Source organism: Nyctibius grandis, chromosome 6, assembly GCF_013368605.1.
Source record: "Nyctibius grandis isolate bNycGra1 chromosome 6, bNycGra1.pri, whole genome shotgun sequence".
Taxonomy (NCBI): Eukaryota; Metazoa; Chordata; class Aves; order Nyctibiiformes; family Nyctibiidae; genus Nyctibius; species Nyctibius grandis.
In genome coordinates, this window is record NC_090663.1 from 60713351 (window position 1) to 60732349 (window position 18999).

At 41.7% G+C, this 18999-nt stretch overlaps 1 protein-coding gene across 2 annotated transcripts in view; it reads right to left on the reverse strand.

The window, feature by feature from the left end:
- PPA2 (inorganic pyrophosphatase 2) overlaps window positions 1–16680 on the reverse strand; it is a 36240-nt gene extending 19560 nt beyond the window's left edge. Inside the window, exons 1-6 of one of the 2 annotated variants that reach the window (XM_068403366.1) lie at window positions 16524–16646; window positions 14633–14697; window positions 12895–12939; window positions 5494–5535; window positions 4273–4326; window positions 1663–1782 (exon numbers count right to left, since the gene is read on the reverse strand). In XM_068403366.1, the coding sequence (XP_068259467.1) occupies window positions 1663–1782; window positions 4273–4326; window positions 5494–5535; window positions 12895–12939; window positions 14633–14697; window positions 16524–16587 (390 nt within the window). In that variant the 5' untranslated portion in view covers window positions 16588–16646. Of the gene's footprint in view, window positions 1–1662; window positions 1783–4272; window positions 4327–5493; window positions 5536–12894; window positions 12940–14632; window positions 14698–16523 lie in introns of both variants that reach the window. The other variant, XM_068403365.1, reaches the window with a different exon arrangement.
- Between the last annotated feature and the right edge of the window lie 2319 nt (window positions 16681–18999).

Genomic DNA, 18999 nt, shown 5'->3' on the forward strand with positions numbered 1-18999 from the left:
CATGAGTAACTCATCCTAAAGTTGAGAAGCTTTCCTGGTTAAGAATTTTGAGTCCAATGAAGTTAGAAGACTTTTCTTCCAAGGAGCTATACTGTTAGCTCCTACTGTTCATGGTCGAACCCCCACCTCAAACTTGTTCTTGAGAACTTGACTGATACTAAAAGGCAAAACAGTGAAAAGCTCAGGTGTTTAGGTAGCAGAATCATTACCAAAAAATGCTGATGAGGAGTCAAGAAAGAATTTCAACTTAAAACTTATTTTTCCAATACTTTTCCAAAGTGCTTTTTATTTAAGGCTGCACTATATCAGTACTACTTTCCTGCCCAGCTGCACCCCTCCACCTGAAGGTTAGAAGGAAAGCTTGCTAGGAATGGTGTTCTCTGGACAATAATGATAGTCCTACTGTCATTTTTTTTTCTTCTCTGTTCCACAGCATTAAACAGCAGCCACAAATACATATCTTTAAGCCATATACCAGGGCTGAACTTCTGGCAACTGCTGATCCTAATGAAAAATGCTCTTGTGATAATGGAGACACTGAACTGGATTTTGTTTGTTACAGCTGCTAGTAGGAATCTGGAGTATCATCTAACTTCAACAAGCAGAGGTGTAATGACCCAACTGGTATTTTAAAGTTACTACAGAAAATAAAAATGACAATTATCTCCAGCCCTCTCTGACTCACAAGGTAACAAGGGAACCTGAACATTTCTCCTGGGGAAAGTGTCATCAGTCCAAAATAATGCACTTTGTGCAGGAAAATATTCAAATGTTTGATTTTGGCTTTGTACTAAGACACACACAAATTTCAAAACATTAAATGGAATTGCTGGTTCCCAGCTATACCTACTTGGAAATTTTGTCTACTGAGACTGCCAACTAGATAAGGACTTCCATTGCTATACTCCAGCACCTGCCTCATATCTCCTCTTCAGGGATTAAATACATAAGCAGATTTTCAGGAGTAAACTTTTATTGTTTATGCAGTTAAGTGTAAAGAAAATAAATCACTCTCTTCTAGCTCCACCATGTTCTTCAGTATTAATTTAAGTCCAATGTGTTATTCACAGAAATGAAAAAAGTTTAAAATTTTTCATTACGCTCAAAATTTCAGCCATTAGCTGGGCTTTTTCAAGGCTCAAAATTTTGAATGTGTCATGATCAGTAAAGTCTCACAGTTCAGAGAAAAGTTAACTAAGGCAGTTGAGGTTTAATCTAACAAAGAGCAGCACTTGTGTTCCTCTTTGTTGAAGATATTAAGAAATCCCAATTAAAATTTATGCTGCAATACATGAAAATCCTAAATTAGTTTTTTTTAAAAAAGCCTTGTTTAAGCAGAAAAGGGCTACTTGACAAAGTATTCCTGAATGACAGACCATGACAGTTTAATTCTGTCACTATAGTACAGACATAGACTAAAGATTTGAGATTTCTTGATCATTTAACTCCTTCCTCAAACACGGCACATATTTACACCCACATTCAAATTCTGATCAAAATTTACGGACACAATAAAGCTCAACATAAAAAAATCCTAATTTACAAATGTATCAAAGAGAAACATCCCTCTTGCAACTGATTTGCATTCAGGCAGTACTCAAGATTTACAAGGCAATTTACACAGAAGACAGAAAACTTTCACCATTGTAACAAAAATGTTACCTGTGGGAGGGCACCATAATTCCATATATAACCCTTGTGAGGAAAGATATTTGCCACATATCGAAGCTTGCCTTTCTTTATATCTTGTTTAATGGGATTCAACGGCTCCTCAGTGGCAATCTAAGCAGATCGTGAAAAAGAGAGAGAGAGAGAGAAAGAGAGAATGGTAAAATGGAAAGCAATTCATTCTGTACCCAACCAGTTAGAAAGATAGAATTATTAAAAGTATGATGGCCTCACTCTAAATCTCAAGGGTCACGTTCAAAAAGCAGCTTATTAAGGTTTTAAATAACGTTGTGAAGTATGCAAGGAAAAAATGAATCTAGAAGAGAAAGTCATAAATTTATAAGGAGGCTGTCATGGTCAAACATAAATACTGAAAGGAATTTCAGTTAGAAGCTCTTGCACTTTATAGTACAAGTTCAACAGACATGCAAATAGTGGCACAAGTTCTTCTGACAACAGGGGCTTGACAACAACAGGGGAAATGTTTCATCTTCTTCTCACCCTCTGTTCATTGCTCTCCTGTTGCACACATCCCTTCTCTCCATCACCTCTCAGCATACAAATGCTTTTTAGTAAGTACAAGTTCTGCATAGTCACCAAATGCCAACTTAATGCTGATTTGGAACAAGTGAATCTCACATTAGAGGAAGGCATTCTTATTCCCAAAGAAGCACTCACAGAAGGACTGAACTAGTTAAAGCTGAACTGTTTATTACTGTCATCATCCTCCCCAAAACCTCAAATACAAACCCACTGCCATATGAGTTACCTACCATACATCAGCTAATTCACCGTAACCATCCTTTTGACACTCCACACCACAACCCAATCCCTGTTAGCTTGGCTCTTGCTTACAAACACTCATGTGAATGGCATCACATTTGTTACATGCTCAGATGGTTACACTGGCTCAGATGGTACATAGCTTGCACGCATAAGCACACAGCCCTTAGTCCATATTCGTTTTACAACATGCTTGTAATTTACCTAAAGCACCATCACCACCAAAGACATCCCAAAGGAATTCCACCTTTTTGAAACACACCAGACTGTCAATAGCATGCACTTATTCCACAAGTAAACCCTCTCCAAGAGCTGAGATCAAGGTTCATACATTTCTGGTTTCACACTTGATTCTACCTGCTTCTGGTCATAAATCAACAGTGACGGCCTTGAATATGTCACCTGGGACTTTGACAGAAGTGGAGCTCAGCAATGCTTTTTCTTGATGTAAACTGGGACAAAGAAGAGTCACTGACAACACTGACAAAAGTCTCATGAAAACCACCTTCAGTAAAATCAAGGGAAGAACAACAGAAATACAACAAACTGATGAGCAGGAGATCTGGCACTGGGGATGTAACAGTGGGAAACATTCATCCTAAAGCAAGGTTTAATTCCCTACAATCTCCATTCCATGTGAGAGAATCGCAACATGGAGATGCAGACAAGACCTGGTTTTAGCACCTTACCAGTCTGGAGTGAAGGACCGCCAGGACACAATAGCAAGGCAAGACAACTGCCTTAACAATTAATGCAGGAATTTTCAAGTATATTAAAAGTTACAGATTAGAGAACTATACCCGGTCTCCTCTATGAAGACAGAAAAGTCTAAACCCACTGATTTCTGAACCTAACAGGACAGCAAACTTTCCCACCCTTGACATAACATGCCAAGAGAAGCGGAGGGAGATCAACCTGACCTTTACACAGAGAGTTCAAATAGCATTGTCAAAGGGAAACTCTGCAAAAGAGAACTCAGCTTCCACAACAAATTGTCATCTTAAAATACAAGGTAAATATCCAAGGTAACCCTGCTTGCAGAATAGCAACTGTGGTGGTAAACAAATGATTTTCCAGCATCAGGGAAAGGAGAAAACAAAATTCTGAAGTAACAGGCTGGGGAGGTTCTTTGGTGTTATTTTTAATAATCAACATAGTTAACAGCTCAACCACAAACTTCCTTAAAAGCATCCCTAAAATTAATACAAATGTTCAGGAAGATAGGACATACCCTGGTGAGATCTGTTGTTTCACAAACACTACAGATGAAGCATTACTCAGCTTCTATATTCTAACTGCAGAGGAACAACCCATTAGGCCTTACTTTTAAAGTATCTCCCTGCAGGAGTAGGTATTTTCAGTCAATGAGGTCCCCAAGTATTTTTTTTTATCACAAGGAAATGCTTTTTCATTAACAACTCCATTTGTCAGGATTTGGCCGAGCACACTATACAGCAGAAATGAGAGGAGTTAAACCCTCTGAGTGGAATTCTGTATGAGCAAGCAAGAGTAAGACTAAATGTTGGGCAATGTCCTGCAAGCCAGTACTCTAGGACTGTGTGGCAAGTATGCTGCACTCTGCAGTCAGAGGACTGTCATGAAGCAGTGCTCACCTGCAGAAGGGAAATAAAATTAGAACCTCAACACTTTATAATTGCAAGGCAAGTGTCTGGATGCACAACTTCAAATTACTTTTTTAACAGAGAAAATTTTATGTGTAAAGAGTAATCCACACTCTGATTAAACTGTGAGTACTGGAAGCCATTGCATTGTCGTAACTTTCATAAATACCTATATAATTAAGGTATTTTTCTTAATTACCTCCATTTTTGCATTTGTCCAACGAGGCACTTCTACAATCATATTACACAGGACCTAAAACAAAAAACAATGATAGAACTGAAAATAAAATCCAGTTGGCAATTAGTACTTTACAATAAGACAAATTCTCTCCTCTGTATTCAGCAGCAACATACATCACATCCCTCTATTCCAGCTGCTTTTACATTAAGTACAACTCGTTTAGTTTCACACAATGATATTCAACCTCCTTGGTTCATCTTTTCCCCACCCAACCCCTTTGAGAATATAAACAACTACAAGTAGTGGAAAACCACATGATGTTTTTTATTCCCGTATCAATATTACTTTTCACAAAATGTTCAGGAAGTCCATGGAATGGTATGCCACAAGGCAGCAGTTCAGTCTACTAGTCAGAGGACTGGCCGTTTCTATAGGACAGTTAGCTTCCCTCAAGCACTGGAGAGGTCAATGTTTTGTTTTTTTCCCTTGAAGATTTATTTCTTCATGCCCTCCTCTTTTGCCTCATGCATTTTTTTAAAAACCCATGCAAATGAAACAACCACTGACATTTCTGATTCTCAGTCAAATCTGGTTGAAATGAGGCCAAATGAATCCAAAAGTGATGGCAGAGGAAGGACATGGACACAGACATCTCATGTTTGTATTAGCCTTCTTCCTAATAGAAACAAAGTGAAAGTTGTTTTAAGAAAGGGGGTGTGGGGCAAATAAACCTAAAACACGTAAACTTTCATGCTTTTAGAAGAAAGATAAGTAACCTACACCCTTCTTACTGAGGAGGTTACAGTGACATTTTCCAAAGAGGAAAACTCCATGTAACTGCTGTAAGGTTTCTTCTTCTGAAGCTGTCAGAGGTAAGCACTACCAAGGAGTAGCGTATTAATCGAAATGGGTAACTAAACCAAACCACACAGCAATGTCTACAACCTATTTTCTCCTAGATTACCAAAATAACCTCAAAATATCACATTCGCTGGAACTTCTCTTTATAGCCAAAGAAAACTCATGTTGGTATTAAGGAAGGACAAAAAATGCTTTTGCAGAAATTTGTAGGAAAAAAAAAAATATAAAGTTAAACCAACTGAAGACTTGCACTGACTCTTTAACTACACTGCAATTAAGGCTCCAGCAGACTCTTAAATATTTGTATTTTTGCTCCTTGTATCCTGCAGCTGCAACAAACAAATACCATTACCAGGGTCAATGCCACAGTCTGCTTACAGTAATTCCAACGGTTCTATGATCTTCTCCTCCCAAACAAACCTGGAATGTGAAAAGAAAGAAAGCAAAGGAAAATCCCAGCTGTCACTCAGCGTTTCTCCCATGAGACCACAAGCTATGCACAATCCTGACAGCAAATTCCCAGTAAATTTAAATTAAATTCACCATCTATAAGTACTGTGCCTATACTGCAGTCAGTGTCATGTCAGATGGAATCACCTCTCCTTATCAGGTCATAACCAAAGACAATAAGGAAAACAAACAAACAAACAAAAAAAAAAAAAAAGAAAAAAAAAGAAAGGTGCTTCAGATCAGTTTCATAAAGCGTACCTTATGGATGTAAGAACAGTTGAAACAGAGAAGTAATCCGAAAGAGAGCTCAAAGATGTCAAAATAAGGAAGCAGATAGAACAAAGCAACACACATGCAGCAGCAGGTAAGGGAAGGGCTGGAAGAGAGCCAAATAAAGTCTGCATATCCATCTGGGAAACACTTGGAAAAAAATGCACAGCATGAAAGCCAGTGCTGTCAAGAAACTCTTAGGAAGCTGCCAAGCAGGTCAAAGAATTGTTCTGACTGGTAGCTACAGGCAGAAAACTTACAAACTACTCCTGGAATTATACACAATGTCTTCCCCTCCACCACAATCCTGTATTTCTGTTGTTTACATGCGACTATACGTTTTTCTGACCATGTCTAATACAATGGCTTCAGCAGCCTGTAAATCTTGGTTTTGAGCTTTAATTGGTCAAGTTATTCCAGGTCTTCACCAAAACAACTCTCAGGGCTGGACAACAACTGGACTGAAATGAATACAATGCTGCTCTCAAAAACAAAAAATCACTTTGATTTAACTCAGCTCTAAGACCAAGCCTTCATAATTTGTGGTATCAGTCAAATGCGAATTATCAAGAGTCTTAAATCAGACAGCCTGACAGATTAATTTGTATGCAAAAAAATCCCCAAAAGTACTCTCTCTAATGCTACGCTGCCACAAGCATTTACAACAGATTTATAACTTCATGCAGTCCTTACATTTAAAAATAAAAAGTCTTATTTATAGGGCAATCACATCTTCACAGTGATGAGACAGGATTCACTGGTGTAGAAAGGAGAGCACATACTAGATAGTCTGACAGATAGAAAGAGAGAAGCATACTCCTCTGGTTTTTTAGGGGTTTTTTTCCTCCTCTTTCCTATTTTGTTTCCCTCCTTGCCTAAATACCACCCAGGAATTTTTCCATCACTCTTATTTTCAAGACCAAGCTCCTATTCCTTCTGACCACTTGAATGTTCTCCCCCATCCCTTGCTGCAAAACTGTCCCTGCCTCAGCTGCAAACAGAAATGTAAGTGTCAGACACCACCTGTCTTCACAGGTTACCATCTGCATATACCATTCACTGGTTAGTTTTGGATGGTGAATGCATCTGGTAACTACTATTTTTATCTTTATTTTAAACCAGTAGAACAAAAAATTCCACCTCATCAAACCCCCAAGTGGGCACTTCTACCCCCTCAAGCAATGGTGAGACTGTTTTAACAGCCCATTTGACACACTGTCCACTGACAGAAAAAGAAAAAAGATCTCTCATGAAATGAAAACTATTGCTTTGGAAAGTTTACCATTTAACTGCCTTAGTAGGACAGCAGTCAACTGGTCTGCCTACGAGATCGCTGCTTGCTGTAGTCCAGATTTCATCCAACTCTGCAAGCGCCTAATGTGGAAGGGACTCCACTTCATGACAGCACACTGTACAACAGGCCAGATGAAGTAGTTCCTACAGGCTAGCCTCATGCCAACTCTGCTCGTGGACAGTTTCTTCATGACAGTCTCCTGGAGCACACAAGAAAAGAGGAGGAAACAGTTTCCTAGATTCAGAAAAAGGGACAGAACCCATCTGCTAGGGGAAGTGTCCTGACAGAGCCCAGAGGGACTTTCAACCCAGGGTTTTACGTAGCTTGCTTGACTTTGGGTTAATGTGAACACAAGACAAGACATTTGTACTTATGCTCTATTATACCTTGAAGAGGTAATGGGGAAAAAAAAAAATTCATTTGCTCAACACAGAGGAGTCAAAAGTGCATTTCCTAGTTCCTAAAACTGAATATGAAAATCAGCAGAAAATGACATCAGAAGGAACAAACAGTATGTCTAAATGATACCCTTTATTTCTTAAGAACTACACGCTAAGTACATCACATGGGAACTCACGCAGGATGTAAGTGTTTGCTTTATCGGGGTGTTTTCTTTAACACTGCTTGGCAACTAACTGCATTCCGTTTCAGCTGAACATCATTTTTAATGTATCATGATATCATTTTTGCTGATACAACCAAAAATGTGTGTCTCACACACAGAGAACAGGAACAGTTTTGGGGGTTTTTTTTTTGAAATAACAAAACCACAGAAAGATAAAAAGATATACAAATACACTTTAATATATTCATACAGCAAGTGTTGAGAAAAGCAAGGAAAATACACTGTTGTACCCAGGTAATCTGTGAGTCAGCATTCTCTCCACTAAGACCAATGGCCAAAAATAACTGCTAGCTCTGGCTGTACAGATTCTTATAGAAGATAACTCATTTTAATCAGGGTTTGTTATTACAAATCTGAATATCACAAAAAAAAAATGACACTATTTCTACAACCTGCCCTTCTGGACTCCCATGAACCCTTCTCAGAAACAATTCTTTCTTACCTAACTTTCCATTTCTTGTTCAACTATTGCCTTTCCCAGTCTTCCTAAGTTCCTTAGCTGGGACATTTGAGGGGAGGGTTTTGAATAGGTATGATTTTGCTCAAGGGCTGCAACACTTAATGCTCAGCTCTGAAGGTTCAGCTAATTTGAAGCAGAAGTGGAACAACCTACACAGAGCGAGGAAAGTGACAAAAAAAGAGAGATGAGAAGAACAGAAAATCTGTATAATTTCATAAAATTACAAACATCACCACTTTTTAAGGCCTGATTAACATTCACCATCACCCTTGCATGACAGGGAGAAGAGATATGCTACAGCTTACAATTACTTTAGTTGTTTTTATAGTAGAGTGCTTAAAAAAAAAAATCTGAAAGCATTAGAAGCAGCATTTGGGGGCTGCTGACCCTTCCTCACTGAGAAGCTCTGAGCTCACAAGACAGAGAGAAGAAAAAGCAGCTATCATTTCCATTTCTCTTCTGTCTGCTCATTTGCAATCTTGCAGGGATTCTCATCACTCATCAACTGAACATGGCAGCATGCACCTCAAGACTAACAAGAATGAAAAAGATGAGCTGCAGTCCAGCAGCAGTGTGAACAAAGGATGATGTTTAAAAGGAAAAAAAGGAGAAGGAAAATAAGGACTATCATGAAATACACCCAGAAATAAATGGAGAGGGGCTTGCTTATAAAATGAGTAGCCATGTTATAAGCATCCCCCATGTAACACTTGCTACAAGGTATTTGCTAATGAAAACAACAACCAGATGCCAGCAACATCTGGAGACCAAATATACTGTATCTAAATGAGAAGTCAATGGAACTTTTCCAATATAAATTAACATATCACAGAGCAAAAAAGGAATGCAGTGCCCAGCATAAATGCAAAGTGTGTGAAGCCTCTTCATAGTGTACTTCCCTCACGTTACAGTGAAAAGGGAATCATGAGCACTATGTTAAGTTTTTACCCACAGGTATCCCAAAAGTGGTGTCAGGCTTATTCTCTGGTAAACAAGTTACTGGACACATTCACCTGCAAAAATACTCAGTGTACAACCATGACATGAATGAAAATGAAGCACTGACTTTCTCAAGTCTAAGGAACCGTTTATTTGAAGTTAAGCTTGATCAATTCACTGATGCAACTTTCTCAGTAAACCAACTCTACTCCAGTAGATTTTAACTGGACCGCTGAGTGAAGATGACTTCTATTCTCACTATTTGTGAGAATACCTACAAGAACACAAAGCAAGGCTTGCAGCTATTGGATACATCTATAGAAAAAGGCTGGGCAAGTTCAAGCATCAGGGTGACAGCTTCACTGATAAGCTAAAATTTGGAACACACAAATCCCTGAACACACATAATGGACACACTACAGCTGAGGTTACATATATTGAAAAAATGTGTTAACGTGACTGAAGCAGGTTACAGAGGCTGTACTTAAGACAGAATACAAAGTCAGTACAAAGTTTGTACCCGTACTGCATGGGAAATGATGACAGCTTTTCCTTTCTGATGAAACATACCAACTTTATCATAAGACAACTCTGACACCAGTTTTGAATGCTGTTCCAAGCATGAGGCCCTCTATCAGATCACCTGTTCAGAGTGTATGACCACTCTGATGACCCCTTGTATGTCACCTGACTAGCTAATTTATCAGAAGTTTTTGCGTGACAGAAGCAATCCAACTGAAGTCCACAAGGGCATTCCAGCATTGTGCAACCCACAGGATGCAACAAAACAAAAGCTGTCTTGTTTCTTGCTTTATAATTTTTTTTCAAATGCTCTTGGGGGTGTCTGAAAGTTAGAGGACTATGATCTCTACATGCTTTGACAGATTCCTTACCAAGGCCAACATTTTAAATAAAACTTTGTATTCAAGAACACCTGGGTCCTCTGAATGAGATGACATGTGAATACTTTACCAAAGCCATACAATGACAAGTAGATTAGAAACCCTTTCACTACAGCAGGGAATCAACATGCCACATTTGTCTTCAAAAGAAAATGATGACCTCTTCAAACCTTCTTCCTCCTAGACATGGAAGACCATATTCAACAACCAGCCTCTGACAGTTTTGACTGTAAGCACAGTGGGAACATCCACTCTTCCAGACAGAGATGTGAAACTTTTGGTACCTTTCACAGAGATTTACTTGGGCAGGAGTGGATTCCGAGTGCTTGCAATGCTTAAGACAAAGCATAGGTTCAGACTGCAAGCTGGTAATAATTTTGAAACTGAAGCTGAATATGATTTCTTTCAGCATAGTTTCTCCCTCAAAATAACGTCACTCTAGTCTTCAAACAGCCAAAAAACATCTGTGAAAGCAAAAAGGTCTGTTGTCAACAGTGGCTGCAAAGCTAAATTGTTACTTGGGAAGGTCTAAAATGTTGCAAGAAATGGCTGCACTACTGAGAACAGTTCATACAGAAACACCACAGCGTTTCCCTTCAAACTACAAGCTGAGATTGCAAAACAGCTAACGAAGACTTGTACAATGTGCATTCCCCTACTCCATGAATGTCAAAAGCTGAAACTCCTCTATTTTGAGACCTTCTTTTCTGGCATCCGGAATGCCAAGAACAATTTAAGGTAGATTAGACAGACTGAAGACTCATGCAGACTTATCTTCATTTTCCACAGCTAAACTGCCATCTGATGAACACCTGTTCAGCATAATTTAACACACACTCTTAAGAGGGCTTGCCCTTATGGAGAGTAACAAATAACTGCCACCCTAAAAGCACAAGTTTTAAAGATGCCACCATGTTTCCAGGGCAAGAGGAACTATCACCTTCGAATTCTGGCTAAATTCAATGCAAGGATCAACTGAACACCAGATATCAACGGCAGCCTTTGCGTTCCTAGACAAGAGTAAGGAATACAGTGCTTCAAAGGTCTTCAGAAATGAGGACATGGCATTAAATTCCTCTCTTTCCCTTTATCCCCTGATTAAGCTATGCTTTCCCTACATACAAGGACACAGGGATGCACTTCTCACCAGGCCAAGGTGAGGAGAGCTGCTGAGGAGCCCAGTGTAAGAAGAAACTGCTTTCCTGAACACAAAGATCCTTCTATTTTCTCTCTTCTCCCCAACTCCCAAAGATGATGATGAAAAAGGGTTTTCTAAATTATTTGCATTCTCGCATTTCACCATCTAAGTAAAGACCAAGCAGTTTGGAAAGCCTATAGCCTGCACGTTTGTTTGCTTACTCGCATCAGAAGCCCACAAAGACTGGAACGTACATTTGCCTTTGCTCATTTTCCATAGTTCTATTAAATCACAGCCCAGAGCTCTCTCGTAGCAGCAGTTATGTGAAGCAGCTCTGAAGTCTGCACTGGCCCAGGAAACAAGAGCTGCTCAGCCTCCTGGCATTTTTTCCCCCTGCTCCATAGGTTGATTCAGAGATCAGAAAAAGTGTACTAGAAAAGTGGTTTTCAAAAAGCTACCATGCTTCCCACTACACAGACAAATGCAGTTTTGAACAGTTTTAGACACTGCATAAACCAGGCTTTGCATCTTTGCAACCAGCGGGCATTGCTACAGTATTCATAAGCAGGTAAGAAACAGAATACTTCACTTCCAGCCAGGGCAGTAATTAAGAATTCACGTTGCAAGACAACAATTTTTGAGAAAGGCTACTGGCACATACTCTTTCTCCTCAATAATTAATCTTTCAGGCATGATTCTACATCTACTAAATAGTACTTAAATGGGCATCAAGCAACAGGAAATCTAAAAAGCGTTACCTTGGCATTGTAGCTTGAATGAATCACAGGGCCACAGAAGGGAAAATATATCATACAGGACTGTGTGGGGGCTGGTGTACAGCACAAGAACCAGTGTACCACACACTAGTTGCACAACTGTGAGAACCCACACAGTTAGGACAGTTCTTTCACATCAGATGGGTAGTTACAGTTTTGTAATATGACTGGCCAAACATATTGAGAAGATAAAGGTTGGGACACACACAGACATAGACACACACAGACACATCATGGTGTACATGATGTACTATTACAGCATAGTTCCTTTCATTTTTTTCTTTCACTTTCTTCCACTAATTTTTAGGTACTCCTATGCCAGGGAAAGCACTGCAAAAAATGTTACATTTTTGAAAAGACACTTATATAAATAAATCGTGTTTCACAGAAAAAGCCTGAGCAGACCTTCCATGGTTTTTTGGGCTTCTGTTAGGCTTAACTTCTGTGCTGGTTAATGCTGAGCCATTAGCAGACGTGATTTTTCTCTCCTTGGGCTTCCCATTAGTATAGAAAACAACATACCTTCAGTTTTGTATACATACCAAAGATCACCCACAGTCAGAGCATAATGAATATTTTATTAACTGAGGTTTTTTTGCAAATGTTTCTGAATGCAATAGCAAAAAAGATAACATATCTATGCTGCAATGGTCATAATAAACCTTTCAAAGAGTGGTATAAAAGTGTTTGCCTTTGAGAACATCTTGATGAATAAAAGAATGCCAACATTTCTAGCCCATTCAAAGAGGAGAATATTAAATCCCTTTAAGCTTTCTCCTCCTAAAAGACTTGCATTAGATATGTCAACTATATTCAGTGAGAGCAAGTCCACTTCGCAGAACAGCGAAACAATGTTGGAAAGGAAATAGAGGGAATAGTTAAAAACAAAACAAAACAAAACAAAAACCACCAAACTTAGCAGTACCTCACTTCCAGTAGTCTTTGATCTCTTTGCAGGAATCTCTTTATCCTACAGGGAAACAGTGAAATAAAGAAGTGTGTAAAGAACGTTAGAGAGCAATACCATATTCACATAAATACAGACAACAGTAGTTTTCAATGCAACTGAAACATCCCTTTGTCAGCATAAAGGCCTAAACTATAACTTCTAAAAGTGAATACTCAGTCCTGTTTCATTGTGAGATTATAACCTTCCTGATGTTAACAGAGGAAGGTAAAAATATACAAGGACACATCCACTTTCTCCCAGCTACTAAAAAATTTAAGCAGCAACTTAGGCCTGTCCTCAACTGATTAAAAACACAGAGTCATCCTTCTGTTCAGTTGAAAAAGATAAAAAACAAAGCAAACAAACAAAACCAGTACAGAAAATAAGGCTGGAGTTATCCATCGTAAAATAAAGTCCACAAAGCTTAGATCAGGGAAGGGAAAGAATATAATATACAACTCCTCAGGTCATCCTCTTGCAAAGAAGGCAAAATTAAGAGAGACCTTCACAATGACTGCCTTTCTGGCTCCCCCCTCAGGCCCCTGTGTCCTGTGGAATGCTCTTTCCTTGCTCACACACCAAAATGAAAGCCTCCCCACATTGATCAGACATTGCTGCACTGTTATTTAAGCTACAGAAAAACCACAGACTCTAATCCACCCCTCCAAATCTTAAAGTCTAGATGCAGGGACAGCAAGGTCCCCAGGGAACATGTGATGAAAATGCCCACTGCTTTTCCAGCAATAGCACCCACTGAACAGAGCGTCTTAGCAACGACTCTCTGAAAGACTTACCTCTTCCATTGACTAACACGCTTAGGGTCTGCTGATCAAAAAGGTTTCATGCATATTTTTAATCTCATTTTAAATAATTCTAGAGACTGGTTCATCAGTTCAGAAGTCTCAGTCTGAACATGCTACAACTGCTGACCTTTCTCATCATTTATATCATCCATAGAGACCCAGCAACAAATCAAGAAAACAGCCAAAACCCTCCCAACCTGTTTGTGTAACAAGCATACCATAATAAGCAAACCTAAGTCTAAACCGAAGACTGGCAGTTCCCACCGGTGACACATAAAACAGGCGTTTCATTATTGCTATAATGAAACTCCAGGGAGTGTGGCTAACAAGACGTGAAAGTGCTCAGCTGCACCTCATGCCTTGTAATTCTCCGAAGGTGCGATTACCACTTCTCTCTTGGGCATTATTGTTGGCTTCCAATTATAATGCTCCCCTTGGGAATTAAAGAAATACCCCTTAAGTTACATAAGTGTGTGCTGTACATCTCTGACTGCAAGGAAACGTACACTTTAAATTGCAGATGTAGAAAAATGCCACTTTAAAAAGAGTAATAGTAGAAAATGAATTCAAGAGCACATAAACATAAACCTTAAACACAGAGGAGAACAAGATACACTGAGGGTTCCTCCCACCTTCAGTCACTTGGAGACTTAAAGAGACACCTAGGCTTGTCTACACAGTAATCATTATGTTTCACTGCAAATTACTGAACTCAATAGAGAAAATCTGGTGGAGTTATCGTGCCTGTATTACATAGGACTATTTTAACCCAGGCTGATTCCTTTTCTGGTGCTATACATTTGTCTGTGAATTGATTTTAAAAAACGCTTTTAAAAACTGCACTTTTACCTAAAGAATACCAACAAACTTGTTATCATTTTGAAATTGTGTTTCAAGGCATAAATACACACCTCCTTAGATCCAGCAAACAGTGGAATGTCATGAAATGGGGAAATATATTTACCATCTGCATTCTCTGAAAAACAAAACAAAAAAGCAGCATTACAAATCTAAAGATATGCCGTAAGATGTTGGTATTGCTAACTACTATGCATTACAGAAATGTATGATATGCCACAATTATGCATCAGTTAAACTTTTTCTGAAGTTTAATTCTAAGGACTAAAAAGTAACCTACATGCAGGACAAGGAATTTGATTGTTTGACAAGGATTCATTAGAATCAAATTTATTGCTTTAGTATTCAATACCACACTTCTCTTCCAACTACCTGGCAATACAAGCTATGTAAAGAGAAGATCCTTTTATTCTCTTTTCTTCTTATCCCTGGCAATACACAACCATTAATGGAGGAAAAAAATACCAAGGGAATGTCATTTCCACGAGTGATCAGTGAATTCATCTGGGTTTCTAGCAATGCTGCCCTTGTGACTTCACTGTATTTCTAACAAACTGAGTTTCATGACCTCAAAAAGAAAATCCCCCAACATAGTAGGCCAAAGTCTGACCAAGAGAATAAGTGAGGGATTGGATGATTGCTTAGGTCCTAGAAATCAAAACACCGTGCCTCAAAACCAGCAGAAATTGACTAACTACAGGGTGCCCAATCTGCACCTCAGCCTTGTTCCCACTGTAGAAAGGAACAAAATTCACTGGAGTGGGTGCTTAAGCTTTTCAAACTACTCGGAAACTTTTCAACATACTAAAAGCCCAAGTACTGCATCAAAACAGAAACATCAACAACAATATAAGGTGCTAACACAAATCCCAAGGAGTTTCTCCTCTGCTAGCACCCCTAGCCCTATACACAGTAAAGGGAAAAGCGGACAAGGGACTTCACTTAGATTTGGACTGTACTTTGACCACCTCAGCAAAGAGGAGTACACTGCGGTTGTTTATGCAACTCCTGGAAGCCTCTCAGATGCTCCTCCCAAATAAACCAGTTTAGTGGTTGGCTGCTTATTCCCACTAACTAAAGTGACTTTCTCTACATGAGCTCCTGAGCTGGCAGCCCCCGGGGGACTGAGCACAAGGGAGCCCTGGCAGGGTACTGCTGACAGGGTACACGACGCCTCCGCTTCTCTCGCACCAGTGGACGTCAGAATTAACTGCTTGTAAGTCAACGGACCAAAAATGTACAAAGCCACTGCTAGAGAAGCGGCATACAAATAGACAACACTGTTAGTAAAATGCATAATACCAACACTGCACACCCCCAGCTCTCACTGGGTTTTGAGAAGCCTCCTGGCGCGCTGCCCATGCCCTCCTGGTGCCACTTGCCGCTGCTGGCCCCACAGGCCTCTCGGGGCTGGAGCCCCCCGTTTTGGATGCCAGCCTGCCCTCACCATGACGTTTCTGGAGGGAGGGCTGGCCTGGTCACGGGCGACAGGCCCTGCTCCCGCTGGGCTGTCACATCGCAGCGGTGAGGCGAGGCAAGGCTCCCGGCCAAGGCTGTCCTTGGGGTCCCTGAGCGCCCCGTGGCCTTTGCGCCCAGGCTGCCCCACAACACCGCACCAGGGCAGTGCTTGACCCCCGGCGCCCCAGCACCCCTTCACCCTCCGCCGACTTTCGCGGTGCGGGGGAAGGGCACGGCTGTGCCCTGCACACCAGCCCCCAGGACCGAGCAGGCCCAGCATCCCTTCCAAAAGAGGATCTGCCAAGAAATCCCCTCGCTCTCCTCATAAAACTGCTCCCCTGGAGTGGAGGGGAGGCTCAGGGGCAACAACTCAGCCAGTCCGAGGGGCCTCAGCGAGGAGCTGCCGCCACCTCTCCCCAGCTGCACGCTCCCGCCCCCCGAGGCGGGGTAGTAGAGGTTTACCGAGCCCTGGGGGCTGCTACTTACTAAAGTAGAGGCGGTAATCGGGAGAGTTGGGCCGCCCCCGCTGCTCCGTGCCGTAGCGGGCCATGGCGCTGAGGCAGCGCCGCGGCGGCCGCCCCCAGCCCCGCGCCGCCAGCAGCCGCACCAGCCCCGGCGGCGCGCGCATGATGGCGGCGGCCGCCTACCCTGCCCTCCCCTTCCTGCGGCCGCCGGGCCTGCGCCGCTCAGCCCCGCTCCGCTCCGCGCTGCGCAGGCCCCATACCCCGCCTGCCCCCTCCGGGAAACCTCGACCGGCGGCGGAGGGTGCTACCGGCCCCCGGGGGCTGCGGCCTGTCCCTTCCTGCTTCACCGGCGAGGAGGGAGAGCCGGCCGGGGCTGCCACCTGAGGGAGAGCACGACCGTTAGCTCCCGGAGGCCCTACGTGGCGGCGTTGCCCCGCACGGGCCCTGTTGAAAAGGCGGGTGTGCGGAGGAGGGGTTTCCTCAGGCAGTGGCTGCTGCCGGGCCCAGACACTGCCCCGTTTTCCCTGCGGGCCCCGGGACGTGGCTGCTTCCCCCTGCTCAGGCCGGGGTCCGCACCTCAGGGGAAGAAGGAAGCTGCGGGGTGCCCGCCCAGGCCCAGCCTCAAGGGAGGGCTCCGCCGAGGTGAAAATATTAAAAAAACCCCACTTGAGGTGACAGGTGTCCCCCAGCGGGAGCCAGGCGCGCCTGGGCATGCGGTGCCCGAGCTGTGCCCATGCTGAGGTGCTTCCAGGCCACCAGCACTGCGAAAGGTGCGGACATGAAACAAGGGGTGATGGTGGCAGGGTTGTCATCCTTACCTGAGGCCCACGTCGGTGTGGGGACCCTTCCCTGCTGCTCCCTAGGCAGGGAAGCGTTCATGTTTTCTTGGTGCACGCAGTTTTATGTCACCCAAGGCAGCCTGTGCTTGCACCGCTCATAGGCGGGCTTTTTGCTTGGGTTCCCAAAGGTGGATGCATTTTTATATTGAACCCTGCTGATACTTAAATTAGATTCTCATCTGTATTCAGGTTGTGCTGGTTTTTAAAGTTTATTACCCCTACATATGATCTGATTCCTTTGAATTCTCATTGATCCTTGAGGATTTCAAATGAATTACATCTGTCAATACAGGTTCTTGGAGTAGTGCTTCTTATTCATGGGTCTTTCAAAAATTCCTGAAAAGGAGCAGACACCACTATTTGCATTTTATTGATGGAGAAACTGAGGCAGAACAACTTTTGTTGCTGTTGTCACTCTTAAATCCCAAGCCAATCATCTTATGTGTTCACCTCTAAAGGTGATCAATATTAGCTTTGAATTTTAACTCTAATTTGAATTACCTTGAAAGATTTCTGCAGGATAACTCCATGTTACCCTGAATATTTTATACAGTATTTTAAATGTTATTTGGAAGGATTTATTTGCAGAAAAAAAGCTAAGTCAATCTCTTCCATCAGATTTAAACAGTATATAACTTCCTTCTTACCTTTATTTGTCCCCTCTACTGTTTGGTAGATCGAGCTTCGAAAGCGTCAGGATTGTCTGTTCAGTGTGTGCAGTCAGGATCCAGCATTGTTTTACGCCAGAGTGGGAGATTTTCGTGATGGCCTCAGTCACTGTTCCCCCATGTACTCCTCTGACATGTGTTAGTTGCTACCCTGGAATTTGGAGGGAGCTGTATTCTAGTGTGTGGATTTTCCATGACAATAAAGGCTCTGGGGGAAAAAAAAAACTTATGGTCTCCTCTGATTTCTACCACTGCTTGCTGTATTTGTCACAATAGACTTATCTCCAGGAGAACAGAGAGGCTATTTTGCAGGCCCATTACCCACTTCTGCAGAAGCTGCGAAATAGTAGTTGGTGTTTCACTAGAGGAGTTGGCGTCATTCTTCATGGAGTGCACCAAACACAAGGTTTTTGGGGGTAACCTCCTCAACTGGACATGTGGGGGTGAAATTCTTCATGTACGGTCTTTGTTTGAAGTTCTTCATTTTTTGAGTTTGTCAAGGAGGTAAGTCATCTGTTTTTCATGCAGAATAATAAAAAAAAAAGTACAGTATTTTTTTCCATTATAAAAAAATCTGTGCTTTCTTTGGGTTGGCCTGCTGCTGAAACAGGCAAGGTTAAAAATAAACATGTGCCATAGGCCTAGCCTTCCACCTCTGCTTAGTTCTGAGGAATCTGGATTTCATTTATGGAAGGTCAGAGCCTTTGAAAATAACTTACTGAGCACACACACAGTATTTTTACACTTGCAAAGTTGGCAGTTGGATGTAAGGTTATTCTAGAAGGAGTCCAATATATTTATTTCCCTATACAAGCTGGGAAGTGAAATATACTGCTGTTGCCAGGAGTCCCTGTAAGATGCACAAAGTCTGAGCGGCAGAGTTCTCCATTGCCTTGTGTTGTGAACGTGGTCTTATCCAAAGCTTTCTCATCTGTACTGGGAAATGAGCTGTGAAACACTTGGAATTTATGAAGTATAAACGAGTTTCTGT